Here is a 27,638-nt window from a genome sequence, read left to right as displayed (position 1 = left end):
ACACAGACTTGATGTGCTCTCCAAGGACACTGCACTGAAGCCATCACCACGTTGATGACACACAAGGTATTACTTTGAGTACAGTGGGGCTGCTAGCACAAAAGAGACAAAAATCACTATATGATCTTTACCAGTAGCTTAGCGCAGGACTGACTCCCGCATTGCCCACAGCAAGTCCCATGCTCTCAGTGACACCCTCTAGCAGCACCAGCCAGAACTCATGAAAAGGACCTGTCAAAAGTCTGAATTGAAGTGGAGAATTATTTGGGATGGATTAAATGCAAAATGGAATGAGTTTCCTCTGAAATGTGAAATTAAGTCATAAAAGAATTATTATTTTTTTATTTTTTTTTTGTAAGACAACTCTGTTAAGATAACTCTGATAAACTCTCAGTGTTTTTCTGTTCCTTGTGCAGGACCTCATGACCAGAAGCAGGAAATGCCCAACATCAGCTCTGTGAGTGAGTTCCTCCTGCTGGCATTCGCAGACACACGCGAGCTGCAGCTTCTGCACTTTGCGCTCTTCCTGGGCATCTACCTGGCTGCCCTCCTGGGCAACGGCCTCATCCTCGGTGCTGTAGCCTGTGACCACCGCCTCCACACCCCCATGTACTTCTTCCTCCTCAACCTCGCCCTCCTCGACCTGGGCTGCATCTCCACCACTCTGCCCAAAGCCATGGCCAATGCCCTCTGGGACACCAGGACCATCTCCTATCAAGGCTGTGCTGCTCAAGTTCTCTTTTTTGCCTTCTTCTTTGGTTCAGAGTACTATCTACTCACTGTCATGGCCTACGACCGCTACGTTGCCATCTGCAAGCCCCTGCACTACGGGAGCCTCCTGGGCAGCAGAGCTTGTGCCCAGATGGCAGCAGCTGTCTGGGGCAGTGGCTTTCTCAATGCTGTCCTACACATGGCCGCTACATTTTCCCTGCCCCTCTGCCAAGGCAATGCTGTGGACCAGTTCTTCTGTGAGATCCCCCAGATCCTCAAGCTCTCCTGCTCAGATGCCTACCTCAGGGAAGTTGAGGCACTAGTTTTTAGCGTTTCTTTAACATTTTGTTGCTTTGTTTTCATCATGTTATCCTATGTGCAGATCCTCAGGGCAGTGCTGAGGATGCCGTCTTCTCAGGGCCGGCACAAAGCCTTTTCCACGTGCCTCCCTCACCTGGCCGTGGTCTCCCTGTTTGTCAGCACTGCCGTGTTTGCCTACCTGAAGCCCCCCTCCATTTCCTCTCCATCCCTGGACCTGGTGGTGTCATTTCTGTACTCCGTGGTGCCTCCAGCACTGAACCCCCTCATCTACAGCATGAGGAACCAGGAGTTCAAGGTTGCAGTAAGGAAACTCTTTGGATACGTGTTTCTTTGCAATCAATGTCTGTGAGTTCCCTGATTATTTCAGGAACTGTGAGGAAAATTTTTGTTACTACTCTATAAATATTTTCTACATATTATTTGTTCTGATTTAAATTATGTTATCGTTAACCTGCTACCTGATTTTCTTATTTTTATTTTTTCATTTACAGTCATCTACTCAGTCATCATACCCAGTCATCTAATTACTGAAAGAAGCAGGTTATGTAGAGAAACACAATAAAAAAGTAAATAAAACAAAACATCAGAACTACACTGTTATCAGCTGCCATCTCTTCCCATACACTCAGGAGCTGGGGGAGGAGCCGCAGTACACAGGAGGGTCTCAGGGCTAAGAGCTCAGCTGCTACATGGAGTTTGGGTAGGGGCTGCTGCTTCTCTGGAGCCAGGGCCATGGCCAGCAGCAGGACGTGGCCTTGTCACTGCTTCTCTCTTCTGGCTTCCAGTGTGTTCTCCTGTGCTCTTTTATTCGGATAAGCTATCATATCTCATATGCCTTGGTGACAGTCCTGTTCTCTCTGCAGTGGCATCCCTGTGGCTGCAGGCAGCAGCAGGCACTGTGCAACCCTGGGTCACAGTTGCCTCTCTGCAAGCACAACAGTAACAGGAGGGTCTTCCTCAGGGCAAACCCAGAAGCCTGGGCATCTCTCCAAAGCTGCTGCCCGGAATACAGCCAAGAGGTTGCTCCCTGCTCTTCTGTTTTCTGGGGTTCTAGTGCCGGGTTCTTCACCTGGGGCTCAACAACCCCAAACAGAGCTACAGGCTGGGAGATGAGTAGTTGGAGAGCTGCCTGGCAGAGAAGGACGTGGGAGTACTGGTTGATAGTCGGCTGAATATGAGCCAGCAGTGTGCTCAGGTGGCCAAGAAGACCAACAGCATCCTGGCTTGTATAAGAAGCAGTGTGGCCAGCAGGGCTAAGGAAGTGATTGTCCCCCTGTACTCAGCTGAGGTACTGAGAGGAGAGTGATGTAACCACTTGAGAAGCTAAAGTCAGAAGGAAAACTTGAAGTGACTTGGAGTATTGATGGGCCCCACTAAGGGCTGTTACTAACAAAGCCTCCCCAGGGACATGTTAGGGCAGATAATTGGAGGCCATGGTTACAGACAGGCAAAGCACTATGCTGAGAAAAATCTTGGTTGGTTTTAATGAAGCTGAAGGGCCAAGGCCTGACCACAGCCACTGGGAGAGGAGATCCTGCACACCCGTGTCTGGCTCAGGGCTAGTCTTGGGGTCTGTGGGATGTGGTGGGTATTGTGATGCTACTAGAAGAACTTCATTTTGACACCTCCACACACCTGCACAGTGTTGCAAGGAAGCAATGCCAACAGTCAGCATGCCAAGCAGGTGCCTTGTGCTGGCCTAGCAGGGCCACTGCCAGATGTCAGCCCAAAAGTGCAGATCCCAGGGAGAAGGCAAGGTGACCTGCCACATACAGACACAAGTGACCTCCCAGTTCCTTTCTGTGACACGTTCCTGCTGCTGCCCTATCAAGTGCAGAGACAGAAGTGACCTCACAGTCCCTGCAACAGTCACATTCCTGCTGCTGGGACAGGAGATCCTGAGGCAGAGCTGAGCTCCTCAGAGCATCCCCACCCATCTCCTCCTTGTGGCCCACAAGCTGATCAGATCAGGATGAGCAAGAGACTCAAGATAAAGGGAAGCGTCTATAGGCTGTGTTTTGGCTTGAAGGGATACTTTGAGGTCAGGCATAAGAACAGTGGATTCCTGTCAGGGTGTGGAGTAGCATTTAGGTTTGGGGATTAATGTCAGTGATTAAAATAGTGCAAGGGCTTTACATGACTATTTTAAGTCAGTGTTACAGCAAAATCAACATTGCCTGAATGTTCGAACCTCACAGAAATCATTAATTTCTGCTGGCCAAGCTCCTCTTTCCTCCCTCAAATCTCACATCTCTCCTGGCCAGGCTTTTCCTGACTTTGCCATATCAGTCATCTTCTTAGGGGCAGCTTTCTGATGGCTTTCATGATCTCAGAGTATCTGCCTCACATCTGTTGGCTACACCTTTTTTGAAACTGACATGACCTCTAAGTCAGGATGGAAAAGAACACAAAGGCTGTAGGTGAACCCTGCACAATGTGCCCAGCAGCTCTTGTACGACCTCAAAATTTTGTTTCCTGCCTCCAACTTTTAGGTACGGAATGGCTTCTGTGCACCCAGGCTATCTTTTTCCAAACCCTCATGCATGGTTCAGTTTGCCCCAAGCGTCTTGGAGGCAGTGGCCCCCTCTGTGTAGAAAACTGAAAGCATTGCTAAAGGATGACTTCAGGCAAAAGCTGACACCTCTGACATGACAACCCCTATCCAAGACCTCTTCCTCTATGGGGCCTACCATGTACTTAGAAAGAACCAATCTCAGAAACTACATGCACAGCAAGTGCCTTCTGCTGCCCTACCATGGACACTGGCAGATGTGAGCCTAAAGGCACAGATCCCAGCCAGGAGTCAAGGGTGACCTGTCAGCTACTTCAGAAAGAGCTCACCTCACAGGCCATTTAACAGCCATTCGCTTCCTGCTGGACTTAGTGCTTCTGATACACCACTGATCTTATAATGCCACACCTAGAAAACACCCCCTTTTTGGGCCAGGACCTGCCCAGGTAAAAATGATCTGGTTGTGATCCTCCAAGCCCATGGCACACCTGCTGGGCTCCCAGGCTCTCTGAGACACAGGAGCCAGTTCCGTGCCAGTCCTGGGAGGTGCTAGGGTAGGAGGGACCTTGCAGGCAATGTTCCAGCCCCATGCCTGTTGGTGGTCTCTCAGCTCCTAGTGCACAGTGGGGATCACATTCGTATCTAGAAGCCATGAGCCTGAAGCTGGCCTAGCAGACACTGAGGGGAAGCACCCTCTCAGCCCCAGCCCCAGCTCCAGCCCAAACCCCAGCTGGTCTGCAGAGTGAGGGGGCTGTGGTGCCCGGTGCCCTGGGGCTGCAGAGCTCTCCTCTGCCTGCTCACACCAGACTGAGCACTTGAGCTCTAGACAGTCCACATGGGACACAACATGGTGCTCAGAAGTAAATATTGGTGTCTTCTTTTTAAGACAAGGTATCAGTTTCTCAGAGACTGGCAGCACAGCAGTCTGCTTGTGGGTATTGATGAGTTACTAAATATTCCTTATGTTTGGGGTTGGAATTTCTTTTTCTTTCATTTTTCTTTTCCTTTCCCTTCCTCATGTGTCTATCTCTCTGTGAGTTTTTATGTTCTTTCCCCTCTCCCTCCAGATGTGTTTCCTCCTCTCCCTCTAGAGGAGGAGGAAGCAGGCAGCTCATGCATGTTTAGTTGCTAGTTCAGGTGAGGAAGGAGGATGCTGGCTATGCTGCAAGGAGATGGAGGTCCGTGAAGCTGCAGGAGCCCTGCTCTCTTGCCTGGCAGATCCCCAGCACACAGTGCCTGTGCCCCGCAGGGCCAGCCCCGCTCCCCAGGCCAGCACAAGAGGCCTGGCCCAGCTACAGGGCTGCCTGCCCTGAGCAGGGGCCTGCACAAAGAGCTTTCCCTTTGCCCTTTCCCCATCAGTGCAGGCCCAGCAATGCTGCCCTGCTCTTCCCCAGGGCCATCCCTGCTCCCAGAGAGCCTTGCCCAGGGCAGTGTGTCCATGCTGGCCTGGTCAGCCATTGCTGCTTCCTGCCCTGTGCTCCCCACAGGGCCCCAAGCTGTCGGTGCTGCTGTGAGAGCCAGGAGCTGTGGTGCCCTGGGATCCCCGGGGGTCTCCCCCCTGCCCATGCTGTTCAGGCTGGGCACCAGACCTACGTCCATGGGGATCTCTGCTGCTGAGCCCCTTTCCATCTGCCCTGATGGCTCAACAGCACAGGTCAGTGCTGGGCAGGACCATGGGGTATCTCTAAGGGCACAAAGGGCAGGTGAGTGCTGCACCAGACCTGGCCCAGGAGCCTATAAGAGGGTCTCCACTGTTCCTTTGCAGTCTTATGGGCCTTCACCTGCTGTCTCTTCACTTCCTCCCCCAGCATTGCAGAGACCTGTTTGGAACAAAGACTCCTCAGATTCACTTTTCCCTTTAAAAAATACACGTAAAAATTATTCCTTGGATGGTCACTCATTTTACGAGGTCCTAATTGCTACCCACTGAGCACATTGTTCCTGCAGATCCCCTGACATCTCCAGGCAGATCCAGATTCCTCTGCAGGCCTGCATCGGCCATCAGCCTCACTGCAGGAGGTGCAGTCCCATCGAGATCAATCCAGTTGTCTACTTCAGGAAGTGCCACCATAAAGAGAGCTCTTGATGCAGCTCATGATCCCTCACAGAACACCCTGGGACTTTTTAAAGCTGAACTCAGAATCACAGAATCACAGAATCACAGAATTTCTAGGTTGGAAGAGACCTCAAGATCATCGAGTCCAACCTCTGACCTAGCGCTACCAGTCCCCACTAAATCATTTCCCTAAGCTCTACATCTAAACGTCTTTTGAAGACTTCCAGGGATGGTGACTCCACCAGTTCCCTGGGCAGCCTGTTCCAGTGTCTAACAACCCTTTCTGTAAGGAAGTTCTTCCTAACATCTAACCTAAAACTCCCCTGGCTCAACTTAAGCCCATTCCCCCTCGTCCTGTCACCAGGCACGTGGTAGAATAGACCAACCCCCACCTCACTACAGCCTCCTTTAAGGTATCTGTAGAGAGCGATAAGGTCACCCCTGAGCCTCCTCTTCTCCAGGCTGAACAAGCCCAGCTCCCTCAGCCGCTCCTCATAGGACTTGTTCTTCAGGCCCCTCACCAGCTTTGTCGCCCTTCTCTGCACCCGCTCAAGCACCTCCATGTCCTTCTTGTAGCGAGGGGCCCAAAACTGAACACAGTACTCGAGGTGCGGCCTCACCAGAGCTGAGTACAGGGGGACGATCACCTCCTTAGCCCTGCTGGTCACACTGTTTCTTATGCAAGCCAGGATGCCGTTGGTCTTCTTGGCCACCTGAGCACACTGCTGCCTCATATTCAGCCGACTATCAACCAATACTCCCAGGCCCTTCTCTGCCTGGCAGCTCTCCAACCACTCATCTCCCAGCCTGTAGCTCTGCTAGGGGTTATTGCGCCCCAGGTGCAGGACACGGCACTTGGCCTTGTTCAACTTCATGCAGTTGACCTCAGACCATCGGTGCAGCCTATCCAGATCCCCCTGCAGAGCTTTTCTGCCCTCGAGCAGATCGACACACGCACCTAACTTGGTGTCATCTGCAAACTTACTGAGGGTGCACTCAATGCCCTCGTCCAGATCATCGATGAAGATATTAAAGAGGACTGGCCCCAGTACCGAGCCCTGGGGGACGCCACTAGTGACTGGCCTCCAACTGGACTTGACTCCATTCACCACGACTCTTTGGGCCCGGCTATCCAGCCAGTTTCTAACCCAACGAAGCGTGCGCCAGTCCAAGCCAAGAGCAGCCAGTTTCTTGAGGAGAATGCTGTGGGAGACGGTGTCAAAAGCCTTGCTGAAGTCAAGATAGACCACATCCACAGCCTTTCCTTCATCCACCCAGCACGTCACTTTGTCATAGAAGGAGATCAGGTTTGTCAAGCAGGACCTGCCTTTCATAAACCCATGTTGACTGGGCCTGATCAACTGCTTCCCCTGCAAGAGCCGCCTGATGACTCTCAAGATAATCTGCTCCATGAGCTTCCCTGGCACTGAGGTCAAACTAACAGGCTTATAGTTTCCCAGGTCAGTCCTCCGGCCCTTCTTGTAGATGGGTGTCACGTTTTCTAGCCGCCAGTCAACTGGGACCTCCCCTGATCGCCAGGACTGCTGATAAATGATGGAAAGCGGCTCGGCCAGCTCCTCTGCCAGTTCTCTCAGTACCCTTGGGTGGATCCCATCTGGCCCCATCGACTTGTGCACATCCAAGTGCCGTAGCAGGTCACCAACCAGTTCTTCATGGATAGTGAGGGCCACATCCTGCTCCCCATCCCCTTCCACCAGCTCAGGGTACTGGGTATCCAGAGAACAACCGGTATTGCTGCTAAAGACTGAGGCAAAGAAGGCATTGAGCACCTCCACCTTTTCCTCATCTCTTGTAACTAAGTTTCCCCCCGCATCCAGTAAAGGATGGAGATTCTCCTTAGTCCTCCTTTTTGTGTTGATGTATTTATAAAAACGTTTTTTGTTATCTTTAAGGGCAGTATCCAGATTGAGCTCCAGATGGGCTTTGGCCTTCCTAATTTTGTCCCTGCACAGCCTCGCAACATCCTTATAGTCCTCCCTAGTGGCCTGCCCACTTTTCCAAAGATTATAAACCCTCTTTTTTCTCCTAAGATCAAGCCACAATTCTCTGTTGAGCCAGGCTGGTCTTCTTCACCGCCAGCTTGTCTTTGGGCACGTGGGGACAGACCGTTCCTGCGCCATTAAGATTTCCCTCTTGAAGAGCGCCCAGCCTTCCTGGACCCCTCTGCCCTTCAGAACCGCCTCCCAAGGGACTCCACCAACCAGTGTCCTGAGCAGCTCAAAGTCAGCCCTCCGAAAGTCCAATACAGCGGTTTTACTGGTCCCCTTCCTGGCCTTGCCAAGAATAGTGAACTCCACCATTTCGTGGTCACTCTGCCCAAGACAGCCCCCGACAATCACACCCTCCACCAGTCCTTCTCTGTTTGTGAAGAGAAGGTCTAGCGGGGCACCACCCCTGGTAGGCTCACTAACCAGCTGCGTCAGGAAGCTATCTTCCACTCTCTCCAGAAACCTCCCAGACTGCTTTCTCAGGGCTGTGTTGTGCTTCCAGGATATGTCAGGGAAGTTGAAGTCCCCCACGAGAACAAGTGCTGAAGATTTCGCAACTTCAGAGTCACTCTCCCCTTCAAGAGTCACTCTCCATTTTTTTTATAAGCCCCCTTTAAGTACTGAAAGGCTGTGATGAGGTCACCCGGGAACCTTTTCTTCTCCAGGCTGAACAGCCCCAGCTCTCTCAGCCTTTCTTCATAGGAGAGGTGTTCCAGCCCCTTGATCATCTTCGTGGCCCTCCTCTAGACCCATTCTAAGAGACCCACACCCTTCGTGTGCTGGCGGCCCCAGTCCTGGATGCAGGACTCCAAGTGGAGCCTCACAAGGACAGAGTAGAAGGGGTGAATCACCTGCCTCCACCTGCTGGCCACTCCTCTGCTGATGCAGCCCAGGATACAGTTGGCCTTCTGGGCTACAAGGGCACACTGCTGGCTCATGTCGAGCTTTTCGTTCAGCAGAATCCCCAAGTCCTTCTCTGCAGGGCTACTGTCAATCACTTCTTATCCCAGTCTATCCTCCTGTATGGGATTTCCCCGGCCCAGGTGCAGCACTTTGCACTTGGACTTATAGAACCTGCTTAGGTTCACATGGGGCCAAATTTCAAGCTTTCCAAGAACCACTTGGGTGGCATCCCTTCCTCTGTTGCATTAACTACACCACTCAGCTTGGTGTCATCTGCACACTTGCTGAGGGTGCACTTGACCCCACTGTCTATGTCATTGATAAAGATATTAAACAATACCTGTCCCAGGACAGACCCCTGAGGTACACCACTCATCACCAGCCTCCACTTGGACATAGATCCATTGACCACTTCTCTCTCGGTGTGACCTTCAGGCCAACTCCTTATCCACTGAATGGTGCACCCATCAAATGCGTATCTCTCCAATTTGGAGATCAGGATGTCATGTGGGATAGTGTCAAATGTATTACAGAAATCCAATTAGGTGGTCTGTCTTCCATTGTTGTCTGCTGTAGTCACTCCATTGTAGAAAGCTACCAGATTTACCCCCTGGAGAAGCCATGCTGGCTGTCTGAGATCACCTCTTTGTCTTGCATGTGCCTTGACACCGATTCCAGGAGGATCTTTTTCATGATCTTGCCAGGCACAGAGGTGAGGCTCACCATTCGGTAGTTCCCTGGGTCCTCCTTTCTATCCTTTTTTAAAAATGGGAGTGATGTTTTCCTTTTTCAGGTCACCAGGGACTTCACCCAACCTTCAGGAATCTTCAAATATGATGGAGAGAGGCTTGGCAACTACATCAGCCAGTTCCCTCAGGACCCTGGGATGCAAGTCATCAAGCCCCATAGACTTGTACTTGTTTAGTTTCTTCAGGTGGTCTCAAACCTGCTTTTCACTAAGAGCAGGTGGGACTTTGCCTCCCAGCCTCCACCCATGGCTTCAGGAAAAGTAAAGACTTGGGAAGCCTGATTGGCAGGGAAGACTGAGCCAAAATGTTGTTGAGGCCCTCAGGCTTCTCCATGCCTCTCATTACCAGTTTACCCTTCTCATCCATCAGAGGGGGTACACTCTCCTTGGCCTTTCTTTTCTGAGCTATGTATCTCTAGAATCTCTTCCTGTTATTCTTTGCATCCCTTGCTAAGCTCAGGTCTATCCGCGCATTGCTTTCCTTATTCCATCTCTACACATCCAAAAATGAAGTATTTGTGAGGGCCTGGAAAAAGAACTCGAGATCCATGGAAGCTATTCTGGAAACAAAACTAGTAGGTAGGATGCGCAATTTTGTAGAGAGGCAGAGCTGATGGGCATACTAGGCAGGATGCTCCTTTAGGCCCTTTTCCCTCCTGACTACAATGCCACTTCTCTCTGAAGAACAGAGTAGCCCACAGAGGTGAGACATATACTGCCTATGTCATGGATGTCATCAGAAAGCTGATCCCAGTAAGATATGGGGAGGTCAGGAGCAACCTGGACATGAGAGATGTGACATTTTCAGGTGGCAAGAGGAGCATGGCCAATTAATGATTTTGTAGAGGTAAGAGGAATCATGTAATGTAGATTATGAAGCAACACTGACTTGTACAGTCATGTATGGCCCTTACACTATTTTAACCAGTAGTTTTAATCCCGAAATCTAAATGCTGTTCCAACACTCTGACAGGAATTCATTTCTCCAAAGCTTGAACACAAAGTATCCCTTGAAGCAAAACTCACCCCATAGCCCCCTTCCATTACATTTACTCTTTTAATCACCCTAATCCCTTTCCTTAATATTAGCATTAAAATACTCTATTTAACCCTAGGCTTCTAGGCAGACCTAAAAATGACCTAAACTACAGAGCCTGCCCATACCCTAAACACAGAAGAACACCAAACCTTCCCAGTAAACATTTGTTTACTCTCTAACCCAGAAAGTTGAGCCTTAGTCCCTTGGGAAATAGAAAGCAGTCAGCTATGCCTGAGGATCTCATGGCCCAGCAGGAGGAATGTGACTGTGGCAGTGACTGTGAGGTCACTTCTGTCTCTGCACTTGATAGGGCAGCAGCAGGAACGTGTCCCAGAAAGGGTCTGTGAGGTCACTTGTGTCTGGAGGTGGCAGGTCAGCCTTGACTTCTCCCTGGGAGCTGCACTTTTGGGCTGACATCTGGCAGTGGCCCTGCTAGGCCAGCAGAAGGCACCTGCCTGGCATGCTGACTGGGGGATCCCCTCTGCCTCCAGAGCCAGGAGGACCCAGGCAGAAAGAAGACCCCAAGATGGGTTGTCCTGTCCCTTCTGCTTGAGTCCATGACTGGGCAGCAGCAGGCACAAGGCTTGGCTGTGTGTAGCCAAGAAGCTGAAAGGCCAGCAGCAAGTCCATGCCTTGGAAGGTGCTGCTGAGGTGACTTGTGTCTGGTTGGCTGAGAGGCCGCAAGGAGCCTGCTGGGTTGGGATGCCTACTTCAGGAGTGGTTTCTACCCTGATGGAGCCTGCTTTGGCAGTAGGAAAGAGCAGGAGAGAAAAAAAAAAAAAAAAGACACAAACAACCCTAAAAGTTGGGCACTGGCCATGAGGAGGAAGAAGTGACCACGGGAACAACTGGTCTTGCTGCTAGTAACAGAGGCAAAGAAGGCATTAAGTACCTCAGCCTTTACCTCATCTCTTGGCACCAGGTTTCCCCCCACATCCAGTAATTTATGACGATTCTTAATCCTCTTTAATTTAAAGTATTTATATAAGCAGTGTTTATTGTCTTTGACAGGAATGGATTGATTAAGCTCCAGCTGGGCTTTGGCCTTTCTAACTTTGTCCTGCACAGCCCCATAACATTTAGGACACAGCTCCTGAGAAACTGACAGCATGCATGAGAATGAAGAACAGAAAAAGTAGAATCTGGAAGACTTCCACCCACTACCTTTCTGTGACTGTGCTGCAATTCCATTTAGCCAGTTACTCCTGTATTATCCAAACATTGGTTTAGTGGAGGACTTGTTAGTGTTAGGTCAGAGGTTGGACTCGATTATCTTGAGGTCTCCTCCAACCCAGACAATTCTCTGTGATTCAGTGTCCCCTGTACCTCCCAATACTGCTGTCTTGTCAGAGACAGCACAATCACATGAAGGCTGAACTGTCTGCCTGCGGACAGGAACATCTGACAGAACAGAGCATCAGTGTGGTGGGAGCTTGAGAAACTACAGGATTTTGTCTAAAGAAACCTCTAGACATTTACAAGGAGAAGAGCCCAGTCCTGAACGAGAGGGAGAGTAACGCCACATATCAGAGCAGACTGGGACACTGCAGAGTACACAGGACGAGGAGGGCCTGGGCACCACAAGGGATGCCATATGAGCAGAGGTGCCTCCTCACGAGGAAGCAGACCAGCTTTCTACAAAGCTGCCTCATGAGGAGCACGGCCACCAAAAAGATCTGAGTTATCATGCTCATATCAGATCCGGTATGACACCACAAGGACAAGTGTCTTCAACTAACCAGTGAAGAGGTACAGGTCTGGGATTCTCTAGGCCATCCTGGTTTGGAGAGGAGCAAGGGCTATGGCAAGGCTCAAAGTCCCAGCAGGACCCAGGTCTTTGTGCCCATGGCTATGGCTGTTGTCTCTGCTACTGACGCCTATGAGGAGACAGCTGATTGGTAAAGCACCAGGGCCTCATTGCCTCTTCGCCCCCACCCATGAAGCAGGCAGGGGTCGTACCATTCTCCTGCACTTGGCCATGCACATCCCCATCTCCTACTGCCCCACAAAGAGCCCTGAGCAACCTGTCAAGGGAAAGGATCCCCCTTAAAATGGGATGGATGTCAAGTCCTGGCCCTTGAGCTTGGTGACACACATCCACTTTTCCTCCACATCAGTGTCACCTTCACATTGCCTTTGTCTCCTTGTCCTCACTGCCTCCAGGGTTCTGCTCTAACGAGCTCCAAGGGAGGCTGTGTCAGTGCTGGCCCTCAGGGGGACACTGCAGGAAACTTGCCTCTGACTTGGACTTCTGGAGAGATGTCTTCAATTGTCTCTGAGTGCCTGAGGTTTGTGGGCTCATCAGCAAAGCCCCCAGGATGATCATTGCAGTGCCTTGGGCTGATGCTGTGCTGCTGAGCTGGGCTGGGCTCGTGGGACAGAGAAAACTCATTTCAAAAGTGTTCCTGTTGCAGAGAGACAGCTGTGCCCAGGAGCAGCTCCTCTACACAGCGCAGCAGGGCTGGGGGCTCTGACCGCAGCTGGCACACAGAGAGGAGGGAATGAGAGAGGGGCTGAAGGCACTTGGCAGTGGGAGGATGCTGAGAGCTGCCTGCAGGAGAAACCTGCACAGCCCTTGACAAGGTAAGTGCCTGGCTGCAGGGCCATGCAGCTGTAGGTCCTGGAAGGGTCTCCTCCTGCTGGGTCTTGTTTCTGGGAGGGCAGTGGGCAATGCAGTAGGCTTTGAGAGTCCTGCTGGGTTGCAGTGTGAGGTGAGAAAGTCTGGCAGAAGCCCCTTGGAGTGTCATAACCCAGCTGCCCTTTTTAGCCAAGAGTTGGGTGTCCAAGTCTCCTCCAGACACTGCAGGGGATGCAGATTGGGTATTGGGACACCCCAGATTTTGAATATCCAGCTCTGTCCATGGGGCATTGTGCTAGGCTGCATGCTTCTTTCCCGCAGGATGCAGCTCTCTCGTGGCATCCTTGTGTTATCCAGGTACCTCAAGGAGAAGACCCCTCTGTACTAAAACCATGTCTGTGCTGCTGGATGGCTGTCTGTGGGCAGCTGGAATGAGGCCTCTGCACTCTTGGAGAAGAGGGAAAAGCTGAGATCCTGCTCATGTACCTGGAGATAAGGTGAGGATTCTGTCCATCTGCACTGGGGTTGGGGCTTCTTTGCTTTAAGCTGTCTCTCCTTCTTTGGAAACACAAGAGTGTGATTGTTTTACTAAGCATAATAAAATCTGACTCGCTCTACAGTGTGGTTGGAGGTGTTTTTTGCAACAACCCTGCAAAGTTCATGGATCTCATAAGTGGACTGAACTTGAGTTTCCCCCTTGTTCCTGCTTTCTGACTGCTTCACAGAAGGAAGGACACCTCTAAAGTCCCCAGTAAGGCATGCTTGCAGTGCCAGTCTCACCCAACATCACCTGGGACTCAAGCGATAGAGCTACAGAAAGCTCTTTTTGCAAGAGAGAGGCTTCAGATGAGAGTGGTCTAAGGCTTGCAGTAGGTTTTCCTCAGAGAATTGTCTTCTAAACTTTTTCTGCCTTCTCCTTCTCTACAGACAACAGTGTTCAATGTCAGAAAATGCCCAACATCAGCTCCATCACAGAGTTCCTCCTGCTGGCATTCGCAGACACGCGCGAGCTGCAGCTCCTGCACTTCGCGCTCTTCCTGGGCATCTACCTGGCTGCCCTCCTGGGCAACGGCCTCATCCTCAGCGCCGTAGCCTGCCACCACCGCCTCCACACCCCCATGTACTTCTTCCTCCTCAACCTCGCCCTCCTGGACCTGGGCTGCATCTCCACCACTCTGCCCAAAGCCATGGCCAATTCTCTCTGGGACACCAGGGCCATCTCCTATCAAGGCTGTGCTGCACAGGTCTTTCTCTTTGTCTTCTTTATCACAGCAGAGTTTTCCCTTCTTACCGTCATGGCCTATGACCGCTACGTTGCCATCTGCAAGCCCCTGCACTACGGGAGCCTCGTGGGCAGCAGAGCTTGTGCCCAGATGGCAGCAGCTGCCTGGGGCAGTGGCTTTCTCAATGCTCTCCTGCACACAGCCACTACATTTACCCTGTCCCTCTGCCATGGCAATGCTTTGGACCAGTTCTTCTGTGAAATCCCCCACATCCTCAAGCTCTCCTGCTCAGATGCCTACCTCAGGGAAGTTGGATTTACTGCATTTAGCTCTTGTTTAGTTGTTGGTTGCTTTCTTTTTATTGTGGTGTCCTATGTGCAGATCTTCAGGGCAGTGCTGAGGATGCCCTCTGAGCAGGGCAGGCACAAAGCCTTTTCCATGTGTCTCCCTCACCTGGCCGTGGTCTCCCTGTTTGTCAGCACTATCATGTTTGCCTACCTGAAGCCCCCCTCATTCTCCTCCCCATCCCTGGATCTTGCAGTATCTTTTCTGTACTCCATGTTACCTCCAGCAGTGAACCCCCTCATCTACAGCATGAGGAACCAGGAGCTCAAGGGTGCACTGAGGAAATTGTTTGAATACATATTTCTTAAGAAACTGTAATGTTCCTTTACATTCCGAGTTTATCTCAGAAACAGTTAAGAAAGTAATTTGGTTTTATTTTTCTTGATAAATATGATCTTCAAGTTGTGGAGTCGATTTAATTAATGTCATTGTTAGCCTCCTACCTGTTCATTTATCTCTTTATTTTTCCTAATCATCTCATGTATATCTAAAGCCAGGCTTTCTGTGTAGCTATAGACAATAAAGAAGCGAACAGAAATTCATAGGTCTCAGCTGCAGTGTATTCCCATCTCCTTGGAACTAGCAAAGAAACTATTTAAATATATATATATATATATATATATAAAAAAAAAAAAAATAGCAAAATCTATTTGTGACAGTGATGCTTTACCACTTCCTTGAAACAAGGCCTCAATAGATGCAGCTGATTTTCAGGAGGACAGACATTTTCATAATGGGAGCCCACCTCTCCCTTCTCCTTCCATTTTCCACCTTTTATTGCTGAGTGTGACAACATATGGTATGGAATATCTCTGTGGCTGGTTTAGGTCAGCTGCCCTGCTGATGTCCCTTCCCTGTCTCTTGCGCACCTGCAGCCTGCTGGCTCTTTGAGGAGGGGGGATTAGAGGGATTCCTGATGCTGTGACAGCATTGCTCAACAGTAGACAAAACAGAACCATGATACCAGTGCTGTTCTAGCTACTCAAGCAGAGCACAGCACTGGGTGGGTTTCTACAGGAAAAGTTAACTCCATCCCAGCCATACCCAGTACGGTCACATATTGAAAACACAGCACCACAGGGGCTGCTCTGCAGAGGCTAACTCTGTCCCAGACAGAGCCAGTGCAGGGCCACACAGAGGACAAGAAGGCTCCCTCTGAGCTCTGTGGGGAGTCAGGAAGGTCCTAATAAGCAGCAGGATGACTGAGGAAGCCCAAAGGCCCTTCTGAAGGTTGACTTATTCCCACCTGGGAGGCAGTGCTTGGCAGTGGGAAGGGCTATGAGAAAGACATGTGAGAAGGCTGTGAGAAACAAGGAAATATCACTGCCATTGACCCAGGCCTGCAAAAAATTACTCACTGGCCTACTCTGTCAGGCCAGCGTGAGCCCAGGAGACAGCAGTGAATGGAGCCCGCAGAGTGTGAGCCTGTCCCATGTGGACTAAGCAGAGCTCAAGTGCTCAGTCTGGTGTGAGCTCTGCAGCCCCAGGGCACGCAACAGACTCAGCAAAGGAGCATAGCAAGTGATTCTTGCAGCCCTGGGGCAATGGCAGTGACCCCATGAGCTGGGTCTGCCTCCCAGCCTGCCCAGCATGGCCCTGCAGAGTGCCCCCGTGCCCCGGGCACCACAGCCCCCTCGCTCTGCAGAGCAGCACCTCTGGTTGTCATGTCAGAGATCTTAAATTTTGACTAAACTCATACCTCATAGGTGTTTTTAGTTTTCTCCTTAGGGGTGGCTACTACCTCCAAGATGCCTGAGAGGAGGTAAATCCTGCACGAAGGCCTGCAAAATGTTACCCTGGATCCATAGGAGTCATTCTGGAACCAACGCTTCTTCATAGGATTTACACTTTTGTGGAGGTGCGGAGTGGATGGGCATGTGCAGGATGCTCCTACGGAACTTTGTGCCCTTTTCCCTACCGACTACAACACCACTTCTGTCTCAGGAACAGAATAGCCAGCAGAGTGAGACAGATACTCTGAGATCATGAAAGCCATCAGAAAACTGATCCCAATAAGATAACCAATATGAGGATGACAGGAGAAGCCTGGCCAAGAGGGAAGTGAGATTTAGGGGAGGGAAGAGGAGCTTGGGAAGCAGAAATTAACGATTTTGTAGAGGTAAGAGGTTTCATGCAATATTGATGGTGCTTTAAAACTGGCTTAAAACAGTCACGTAAAACCCTTACACTTTTTTGACCGGTAACCCTAATCCCAAAACCTGAATGTTGCTCCAGCACCTTGACAGAAATCCACTGCAGTAATACCTGACCTCAGAGCATCCCTTCAAGCAGAACTCAGCCCATAGCCCCTTTCCTTACCTTTACTCTCTTGCTCATCCTAATCCCTTCCATTAACAATAGCATTGAAACACTTTATTTAACCCTAGACGACTTCTTGGTAGACCTAAAGAAAACCATAAACCACGAAGCTTCTCCATACCCCAGCCACAGACCTGACACCCTATGCAGAACACCAAATCCTCCCAACAAACCGTTGCTTAAACTCAAACCCAGAAAGGTGAGCCCTTGTTCAAGGCCAGTTGGCAAGTGACTTTGGACAACCTAATCTAATGGAAATTGTCCCTGTCCATAGAATAAGGTTTGACTAGACGATCACAGAATCACAGAATCATCTAGGTTGGAAGAGACCTCCAAGATCACCTGGTCCAACCTCTGACCTAACACTAAGCAGTCCTCTACTAAACCATATCACTAAGCACTACATCTAAACACCTTTTAAAGACCTCCAGGGATGGTGACTCCACCACTTCCCTGGGCAGCCCATTCCAATGCCTAACAACCCTCTCAGAAAAGAAGTTTTTCCTAATTTCCAACCTAAACCTCCCCTGGCACGACTTTAGCCCTTTCCCCCTCATCCGGTCACTGGGCACGTGAGAGAGCAGACCAACCCCCACCTCGCTACAGCCTCCTTTGAGGTAGCTGTAGAGAGCAAAAAGGTCACCCCTGAGCCTCCTCTTCTCCAGGCTGAACAATCCCAGCTCCCTCAGCTGCTCCTTGTAAGATTTGTCCTGGGTTACACGTACTTGGGTAGTGTAAGGCACAATGCAATTCTTTTTGCCTTCTGCATCTACAGCACAGGAAGTAGGACTGCCCTACTCTATTGACTGGACAACAGACTAGGGTACAAAAAGTAAATGTCTTTACTTTTCATCCTGAGTTTTCTACAGAAGACCCAAGAGAGACCATGGATGACCAGGTACCTACTAATATTTAATTTGAATTTCTCTGGTTCCAATGGTCATTTCAATTTTATTTTATTTTATTTTATTTTATTTTATTTTATTTTATTTTATTTTATTTTATTTTATTTTATTTTATTTTATTTTATTTTATTTTATTTTATATTTTATTTTATATTTTATTTTATTTTGTTTTATTTTAATTTATTTTATATTATTTTATTTTATTTTATAATATTTTATCCCGCCCCCCAAAAAATGTGACTTGTTTTAGAAAGGGTTTCATGTGCTGAACTGTGCTGCAGTTACAGGGACAAAGACCACTACTTGCAGTGGAAGTGTCAGACCACGAGACTCTGCTTTTCCTCCCTATGGAGGTCTCCAAAGAAGTGACCCTGGATCAGTAGCAATAGGAGAATGATGCTTCAAATGGAAATGCAACAAAATTCAGCCTTTGAAACAAGAAAATATATTTATTATTTGCTTTGTGAAATCTTTTCCCTGAACTATGTTATGCAAGCTCTGCAGTTAGCTGCAAAAGGCGTGAAGGTTTGAAGAAAACTATGGAGGAGATGTTTGGAATTTCTGCATTTTAATGAGTTCCATGGTGTATTGTGGTGCTGAGTCTATGAAGCTCAGGTACTGAGAGGAGAACGATGCAACTGCTAGAGAAAGTAAAGTCAGAAGGAAAAGCTGAAGTGACTTGGGGTATTAATGGGCCCCACTGAGGGCTGTTACTAACAAAGCCTCCCCAGGGCCTTGTTAGGGCAGATAATCGGAGGCCATGCTTGCAGACAGGCAAAGCACTGTGCTGAGAAATGTCTTTGTTGGTTTTAGTGAAGCAGAAGAGCCAAGGCCTGACCCCAGCCACTGGAAGGGGAGATCCTGCACCCCCACATCTGGCTCAAGGCTTTTCCTGGGGTCTGTGGGCTGTGGTGGGCAGTGTGATGCCATGAGAAGAACAGTGGTATGACACCTCTGAGCTGCTGCACAGGGTTGCAAGGAATCAATGAGGCCCCATTGCAGTGAGTACAACATATCTCCTCCTAAGCTACTGCCAAGGGGAAAAACCTTCACAGCTGTTGGGCCTTCCCTCTTTACCAGCACCCTCTGCCTTATCCTCTGCAGGCTTTCCATTGCTGTCCCACACATTGCCCTATTTTCTTGAAGTCTGCAGACACCCATCTCAGTTCAGCATCTTGCTTTCATGCCTTGCTTTCACCCATGTCTCATCAGCCCTCCCCAGCTGTTCCTTGAAACACAAAGCCAGGGTCTGATCAGAGGGTGACCTCTGGCACCACAGCATGACCCTTTGAGGGACATTTCTCCCTCCTTGTGACCAGTGCCAGCCTTCCTGGAACACTTTGTGGCATTTTTTTCTCTACTGCTCTTCTTTGCTACCGCAGAAAGCTCCATCTGGTAGGAAACCACTCTTGAAGTAGGCATCCCAACCCAGCAGGCTCCTTGCGGCCTCTCAGCCAACCAGACACAAGTCACCTCAGCAGCAGCTTCCAAGCCATGGGCCTGCTGCTGGCCTTGCAGCTTCTTGGCTAGACACAGCCAAGCCTTGTGCCTCCTGCTGGCCAGTCATGGACTCAATCAGAATCACAGAATCACAGAATTTTCTAGGTTGGAAGAGACCTCAAGGTCATCGAGTCCAACCTCCAACCTAATGCTAACAGCCCTCCACTAAACCATATCCCTAAGCTCTACATCTAAGCGTCTTTTGAAGACTTCCAGGGATGGTGACTCCACCACTTCCCTGGGCAGCCTGTTCCAGTGCCTCACAACCCTTTCAGTGAAGAAGTTCTTCCTAACATCTAACCTAAAACTCCCCTGGCGCAACTTAAGCCCATTCCCCCTCGTCCTGTCACCAGGCACGTGGGAGAACAAACCAACCCCCACCTCGCTACAGCCTCCCTTGAGGTACCCATAGAGAGCGATAAGGTCGCCCCTGAGCCTCCTCTTCTCCAGGCTGAACAAGCCCAGCTCCCTCAGTCGCTCCTCATAGGACTTGTTCTCCAGGCCCCTCACCAGCTTCGTTGCCCTTCTCTGGACTCTCTCGAGCACCTCGATGTCCTTCTTGTAGCGAGGGGCCCAAAACTGAACACAGTACTCAAGGTGCGGCCTCACCAGAGCTGAGTACAGGGGGACGATCACCTCCCTAGCCCTGCTGGTCACACTGTTCCTGATACAAGCCAGGATGCCGTTGGCCTTCTTGGCCACCTGAGCACACTGCTGGCTCATATTCAGCCGACTATCCACCATCACTCCCAGGTCCTTCTCTGCCTGGCAGCTCTTCAACCATTCCTCTCCCAGCCTGTAGCTCTGCTTGGGGTTATTGCGCCCCAGGTGCAGGACACGGCACTTGGCCTTGTTAAACTTCATGCAGTTGACCTCAGCCCATCGGTGCAGCCTATCCAGATCCTCCTGCAGAGCTTTCCTACCCTCGAGCAGATCGACACACGCACCTAACTTGGTGTCATCTGCGAACTTACTGAGGGTGCACTCGATGCCCTCGTCCAGATCATCGATGAAGATATTAAAGAGGACTGGCCCCAGTACCGAGCCCTGGGGGACGCCACTAGTGACTGGCCTCCAACTGGACTTGGCTCCATTCACAAAGCTCACAAACTGCCTGAGATTAACGTTAGTAAAACCAGAAAAGTGAGATAGCCAATTTATTGCTAAGTAAATAGAATCAGTTTTTTCAGTGTGGCTTTCAGCTCCTGGTTCCTCATGCTGTAGATGAGGGGGTTCAGTGCTGGAGGCAGCACCGAGTACAGAACTGCCATCACCATGTCCAAGGATGGAGAGGAGATGGAGGGCGGCTTCAGGTAGGCAAACATGACAGTGCTGACAAACAGGGAGACCACGACCAGGTGAGGGAGGCACGTGGAAAAGGCTTTGTGTCGTCCCTGCTCAGAGGGCATCCTCAGCACTGCCCTGAAGATCTGCACATAGGACAACACAATGAAAACAAAACAACCAAAGCCTAAAGAAACATTAAATGCAAGTGCCCCGACTTCCCTGAGGTAGGCATCTGAACAGGAGAGCTTGAGGATGTGGGGGATTTCACAGAAGAACTGGTCCACAACATTGCTGTGGCAGAGGGGCAGGGAAAATGTGTTGGCCGTGTGCAGGACAGCATTGAGAAAGCCACTGCCCCAGGCAGCTGCTGCCATCTGGGCACAAGCTCTGCTGCCCACGAGGCTCCCGTAGTGCAGGGGCTTGCAGATGGCTACGTAGCGGTCATAGGCCATGACAGTGAGGAGATAGTACTCTGAACAAAACAAGAAGACCGAAAAGAAGACCTGAGCAGCACACCCTTGATAGGAGATTGCCCTGGTGTCCCAGAGGGCATTGGCCATGGCTTTGGGCAGAGTGGTGGAGATGCAGCCCAGGTCGAGGAGGGCGAGGTTGAGGAGGAAGAAGTACATGGGGGTGTGGAGGTGGTGGTGGCAGGCTACGGCGCTGAGGATGAGGCCGTTGCCCAGGAGGGCAGCCAGGTAGATGCCCAGGAAGAGCGCGAAGTGCAGGAGCTGCAGCTCGCGCGTGTCTGCGAATGCCAGCAGGAGGAACTCGCTCACTGAGCTGATGTTGGGCATTTGCTGACTTTGGACATGGACACTGCCAAATGAGAAAAAAATATAAATAGAGTGTCACGAGTAATGTCTGTTAGCATAATTCAGTTAATTCACAGTGAAAGCCTTAAATTACCTGTTTCAAGAGGACCTTTGTCTGTCTCCCTGTCTGGAGCCCTGCTCTGTGCTTGCTGAATGTCCTGTACACTGCAGCCTCCTCTGCCCAGCAGCTCCCAATGAGCCTACTCTGCTCCATTCGAGGTTCCAAGAGGGAAGGTTCCTGGGCAGTGGCTCCCTCTGCTGACTGCGGGGTGTTTGGCTGTGTGACTCTGTGTGCATCTTCCCTGTTCAATACCCAGGAGACAAAACCAGCAGGTGGATCATGCGTGTCTGGCTGGAGAAAACAGGGAGCATCTCCTCCTGCTTCACCCTTCGTGCACAGCACTCCCTGTCAGAATCAGGCACCACCAGCTGGCACTCTGGGCAAGGGAGAGAAGCAGGCATGGGCAGGCAGGGCGGACCCAACCCAGTGCAGAGGCTGTGGTGTTGGTGAGGTAGAGCCTGTCCTCACAGCCCTGTGCCATCTACCCTGCACAGACAGCAGAGGGACAAGAGCTCTGGAGTTTAAGAAGCATTTGGAATGTGCTCCTGGTCATATGGTAGGAGCCTGGGGGCAAGACCTGTGTGGAGCCAGGAGTTGGACTCGATGATCCCTGTGGGTCCCTTCCAACTCAGGATATTTTATGATTCTCTGATTCTGTGCCTTCTTCCGCAGAGGAAGGTAGAGGGGGTCTGCAGCAAATGTGTCTACTGACGCAGAGATTTAGGGTTCAGACACCCCATATTCTCAGCCCCCCAGGTTATACATGCCGTGACAGAAGCTGTGAGGGGAAGAGAGGAGACCAGGGGCTGCTGCGAGGAAGGCGCCTGCACTGCAGGGGATGGCAGGGAGGGAGCAGCTCCCTCTCACTGCCTGCCCATGTCCCTGCTGCCTGCAGCTGTTCTGCCAGCAGCTCTTTTGCTGTCCCTACGTCTCCTCCCGTCCATGCTCACAGCCCCCATCCCACCTGCTGTGTGCCCAGCTCTGCCCTGCAGAAACCTCCTGGGGATGGGGACAGCTCCGGGGACATCTCCCTGTCTTCAGGTCCTAAAGAACAGCTCCGAAAAGTCCTGGTGCAGTCTGTAAGCAGAGAAGGGAAGGGATATTCTCAGGTTCATCACTAACCTATGTCTCGGTTCAAGGCAATAGGAAGCTAAGTCACCTGTGCAAATCCAACCACTCTGTTAACAGAGAGCCTGCCCCACAATCAAAGCAGGAAGAGACAGGCAGAGAGTGCAGAAAGTGCCTTCTCTTTGCAGGCATCCCCTGTCCTGCCCTTCCTCTGCCCAAGCCCCTGGGCTCCCTGGGCAGGCTGAGTGCTGAGTGTGGCAAACAGAAGAGGCCCTGCCCTGGCACACAGCCCCTGGGGCACAGCAGGGACCCTGCTCTGCACCACAGCCCTGGGTAGCACTGCCTGCACCCCAGCATCTCCTTCCTCCAGGAATTGGAGCTGCGTTGCCCTCCAGACAGAGACTTACCGGGTGCAGGGCTGGGAAGTGTTCTCCCCCAGTGAGCTCTGTGCATCCTGCCACTTCTGCCTGCCTTTAAGCACTCTGTCTCTGCAGGCAGTGCCCCCAGCCCTGCTGCGCTGTGCAGAGGAGCTGCTCCTGGGCACAGCTGTCTCTCTGCACCACGGCCCTCTTGCCAGCAGCTCTTTCTGTCCCACGAGCCCGGCCCAGCTCAGCAGCACAGCACCAGCCCAAGGCACTGCAATCACCCCTCTGGGGGCTTTGCTAATGAGCCCATGAACCTCAGACACTCAGAGACAATTGAAGACAGCTCTCCAGAAGTCCAAGTCAGAGGCAAGTTTCCTGCAGTGTCCCCCTGAGGGCCAGCACTGACACAGCCTCTCTTGGAGCTCGTTAGAGCAGAACCCTGGAGGCAGTGAGGACAAGGAGACAAAGGCAATGTGAAAGTGACACTGTGTCCTGGTTTCAGTTAGAAAACCCATTTCCTACTGATGTGTAGGAAAACTGGATGTGTGTCACCAAGCACAAGGGCCAGGCCTTGACCCCAAGTCCTTTGAAGGGAGATCCTTTCCTTTACAGGTTGCTCAGGGCTCTTTGTGGGGCAGTAGGAGATGGGGATGTGCATGGCCAAGTGCAGGAGAATGGTACGACCCCTGCTTGCTTTATGGGTGGGGGTGAGGAGGCAATGAGGCCCTGGTGCTTTAATGATCAGCTGTCTCTTCATAGGCCTCAGTGGCAGAGACAACAGCCATAGCCATGGACACAAAGACCTGGGTCCTGTTGGGACTTTCAGCCTTTCCACAGCCCTCTATCCTGTCTAAACCTGGCTTTTAAAAGGACTCCCATACCTGCACATCATTCACTGCTGGCTACAGACCCTTGTCCGTGTGGTGTCACAGCAGATCTGAGGTGAGTGTGATAACTCAGATCTTCTTGGTGGCCATGTTCCTCATAAGGCAGCTCTGAAGGAAGCTGGCCTGGTTCCTGGTGAGCAGGCACCACTGCTGTATGGCATCTCTCGTGGTGCCCAGGCCCTCCTCCTCCTGTGCACTGCTCACTCAGCAGCATCCCAGTCTGCCATGACGCCTGGGGTTATTCCTCTTTTGATGAAGGACAAGGCTCATCTCCTTGTAAACAACAAGAGATTTCTATAGGCAAAATCCTTCAATTTCTCAATGTTCCATGTCACTGATGCTTCATTCTGTCAGCCATTCATGGCTGCAGACAGACAGTTCAACCTTCCTGTGATTGTGTTCTCTCTGACCAGACAGCAGCAGCAGCAAGAGTTGCACAGAAATTTGGATAATTCAGGAGTAACCAGCTAAATGGAATTGCACCATAGAATCACAGGAGAGTAGGGGATGGAAGGCTGCCATGTTCCACCTCTTCTGTACTTCCTTCTCATGCATGCTGTCAGTTTGTCTAGAGCTGTGTCCTGAATGTTATGGGGCTGTGCAGGTGAAAATTAGAAGGGCCAAAGCCCAGCTGGAGCTCAATCCATCTATTACTGTAAAAGACAAAAGAAACAAACAAACAAATAAAAGATAAAAATTTAAATAAATACTTTAAATGAAGGAGGATTAGGGAGAATCATAATGCTTTATTGGATTTTGGGGGGAAAACCTGGTGACAAGGGATGAGGTAAAGGCTGAGACACTTAATGCCTTTTTTGCCTCTGTTACTAGCAGCAAGACCTGCTGTTCCCTTGGATATTTCTTCCTCTTCATGGCCAGTGCCATCGTTCCAATGCACACTTTGTGGCAGTTTTTTCTCTCCTGCTCTTTCCTACTACCAAAGAAAGCTCCACCAGGGTGGAAAGCACTCCTGAAGTAGGCATCCCAGCCCAATATGTTCCTTGCAGCCTCTCAGCCAACCAGACACAAGTCACCTCAGAAGCAGCTCCCAAGCCATTGACCTGCTGCTGGCCTTGCAGCTTCTTGGCTACACACAGCCAAGCCTTGTGCCTGCTGCTGTCCACTCATGGACTCAAGCAGAAGGGACAGGACTACCCATGTTTTGGCCTTCTTTCTGCCTGGGTCCTCCTGGGTCTGGAGGCAGAGGGGATCCCCCAGTCAGCATGCCAAGCAGGTGCCTTGTGCTGGCCTAGCAGGGCCACTGCCAGCTGTCAGCCCAAAAGTGCAGCTCCCAGGGAGAAGTCAAGGCTGACCTGCCACCTCCAGACACAAGTGACCTCCCAGTCCCTTTCTGTGACACGTTCCTGCTGCTGCCCTATCAAGTGCAGAGACAGAAGTGACCTCACAGTCACTGCCACAGTCACATTGCTCCTGTTGGCCATGAGATCCTGAGGTAGAGCTGAACTATCTCTAGCCCCCTCGGTATTTCTTTTTCACTTTCTGGGTTAGACATTAAGCAAAATTTTAGTGGGAGTGTTTGGTGTTCTGCTTGTGCTGTCAGGTCTGTGGTTATGGTATGGAGAAGCTCTGTGGTTTACGGGTGTTTTACATCTGCCAAGGAGTCTAGGGTTAAATAGAGCATTTTCATGTTAGTGTTAAGGGAAGGGATTACGGTTATCAAGAGAGAAAATTGGTTCTTTCAGAGTGTTGTAGTAGCATTTAGGTTCAGGGATTAAAATCACTGTTTCCAGTTAGGTAAGGGCCATATGTGACTTTTTTATGTCACTGTTACTGCAATATCGGCATTGCAGGAATGCTTTTACCTCTATGAAATCATTAATTTCTGCTGGCCATGCTCCTCTTACCACCCCATAATCTCATATGCCTCTTGTCCAGGCTGCTTCTGACCTCCCCATATCTTCTTGAGATCAGCTTTCTGATGACATTTACCATCTCAGTGTATCTGTCTCACCTCTGTTGGCTCCTTCATTCCTGAGAAGGAAGTGGCATTGTAGTCAGGAGGGAAAAGGACACAAAGATCTTTAGGAGCATCCTGCACAATGTGCCCATCAGCTCTGCACCTACACAAAGTCATGCTTCCGACCTACATGTTTTTTTTTTTCTCAAATGGCTTCTGTCGATTCAGGGTTACTTTTCCCAAGCCCTCAAGCATGTTTCTCTTTTGGATGTGGAGGGATGGGAAAAGGAAAGCAATGCATGAATGGAACTGAGCTTGGCAAGGGATGCAAAGAATAACAGGAAGAGATTCCATAGATACATTGCTCAGATATGAGAGGCCAAGGAGAGTGTACCCCATCTGACAGATGAGAAGGGTGAACTGGTAATGACAGACATGGAGAAGGCTGAGGTACTCAACAGCGTCTTTGCCGCAGTCTTCCCTGCCAGTCGGGCTTCCCAAGTTTTTCATTTCTCTGAACCCAGAGATGGAAGCTGAGGGGCCAAGTCCCACCCGCTGTAAGTGAAGAGCAGGTTTGAGTCCACCTGAAGGAACTAAACACGTGCAAGTCTATGGCGCTTGATGACATGCAACCCAGGGTCCTGAGGGAACTGCCTGATGTAGTTGTCAAGCCTTTCTCCATCATATTTGAAGAGTTCTTGCAGTTAGGTGAACTCCCTGCTGGCTGGAAAAAGGAAAACATCACTCCCATTTTTAAAAAGGGTAGAAATGAGAACTCATGGGACTACCGAATGGTGAGCCTCACCCCTGTGGCTGGCAAGATCATGGAGAAGATCCTCCTGGAATCGATGTCAAGGCACATGCAAGACAAAGAGGTGATCTCACACAGCCAGCATGGCTTCACCAAAGAGTAAATCATGCCTGACCAATGTGATGGCTTTCTACAATGGAGTGATCACATCAGACAACAACAGAAGACCAACCTATGTCATCTACTTGGACTTCAGTAAGACCATTGACACTGTCCCACATGACATCCTAGTCTCTAAATTGGAGAGAGACGCATTTGATGGGTGCACCATTCAGTGGATAAGGAGTTAGCTTGACGGTCACACCCAGAGCGTGGTGCTCAATGGCTCTATGTCCTATGGAGGCTGGTGACAAGTGTTGTACCTCAGGGGTCTGTCCTGGGACTGGTGCTGTTTAATATCTTTATTTATGACAGACTGTGAGATCAACAGTGAGACAGTACATTCTGTGCTTGTAGCCCAGAAGGCCAACTGCATGCTTCTGGCCTTTACGGTCTCTATCTGCGCCACATTCCTCCTGCAGGTCTGTCACCTCCAGAGACAGAAGTGACCTCCCAGCCTCCTTCACAGCCATGTGCCTCCTGCAGGCCCAACAGATCCTGAGGCACACCTGATCCCATCACATCATTCCTGTCTAGCTCCTCCTTGTGGCCTGAGATCTGATCACATACCTGTCACCTCACATGCCTCTTCCAATGCCATTGGACTTCTGCAGGACCTCACAGTCGTGCCCTACCCCAAGCATATAAACCATATAAGGTAGGGGTAGGAGTGGGGTTGAGGCTGAGATGTGCTGTGTGCATGGTGGAGGGCTTTGGGAGTTAGGTGTTCAGGTTAATGTTTAGGAATTAGAGGTCACATGCCAGGGTTAAAGGAATGGCAAGGGCTTCAAGGAATTGTTTGGTGTTGTGTCTAAGGATCCTGCTCAGGGTTTAGAATAAGGGCAAGCTTTGAGGACTTCAGTTTAGGCCTGGTTTGGGGCCTAAGGCTTTTGATTTTTCTTTTTCTTCATATTGGTCTCTTATTATATTCAGAAGATATTGTTTCTGATATAAATAATATATTTCTTATCCTCCTACTTGTTAATCATTTTGTTACTCATTTACAGGAAACATGGCAGTTTCCTGTATAAATACACCCATTAAGGAAGTCATAAGAAGTTCATTGCGCTCAGGTCCTCTCTCTTCCCATCTCCTCTGCAGCTGGTCTCAGCACCGCCACCATTCAGGAGGGGCTCAGGGCCAAGAGCCCAGCTGCCA

At 50.5% G+C, this 27,638-nt stretch overlaps 3 protein-coding genes across 3 annotated transcripts; 2 read left to right on the top strand and 1 right to left on the bottom strand.

Moving 5' to 3' along the window:
• Positions 1–439: 439 nt before the first annotated feature.
• Positions 440–5,630, top strand: LOC311427919 (olfactory receptor 14A16-like; the record flags this gene model as incomplete). The annotated part of the gene is made up of 3 exons (XM_084539502.1): positions 440–1,333; positions 5,032–5,054; positions 5,492–5,630. 3 exons carry the CDS (start codon positions 440–442, stop codon positions 5,628–5,630), a joined length of 1,056 nt encoding a protein of 351 aa, XP_084395628.1.
• An 8,197-nt stretch (positions 5,631–13,827) lies between these two features.
• LOC311427918 (olfactory receptor 14C36-like) lies at positions 13,828–14,763 on the top strand (the record flags this gene model as incomplete). The annotated part of the gene is made up of 1 exon (XM_084539501.1): positions 13,828–14,763. One exon carries the CDS (start codon positions 13,828–13,830, stop codon positions 14,761–14,763), a length of 936 nt encoding a protein of 311 aa, XP_084395627.1.
• Positions 14,764–20,332: 5,569 nt separating this feature from the next.
• LOC311427917 (olfactory receptor 14C36-like) lies at positions 20,333–21,253 on the bottom strand (the record flags this gene model as incomplete). The annotated part of the gene is made up of 1 exon (XM_084539500.1): positions 20,333–21,253. One exon carries the CDS (start codon positions 21,251–21,253, stop codon positions 20,333–20,335), a length of 921 nt encoding a protein of 306 aa, XP_084395626.1.
• Positions 21,254–27,638: the final 6,385 nt, after the last annotated feature.

This window comes from Aythya ferina (genome assembly GCF_964211825.1).
Source record: "Aythya ferina genome assembly, contig: HAP1_SCAFFOLD_29, whole genome shotgun sequence".
NCBI classification, from domain to species: Eukaryota; Metazoa; Chordata; class Aves; order Anseriformes; family Anatidae; genus Aythya; species Aythya ferina.
The sequence above is the reverse complement of the archived record's forward strand: the minus strand, read 5'-3'. Positions and strand labels throughout refer to the sequence as shown.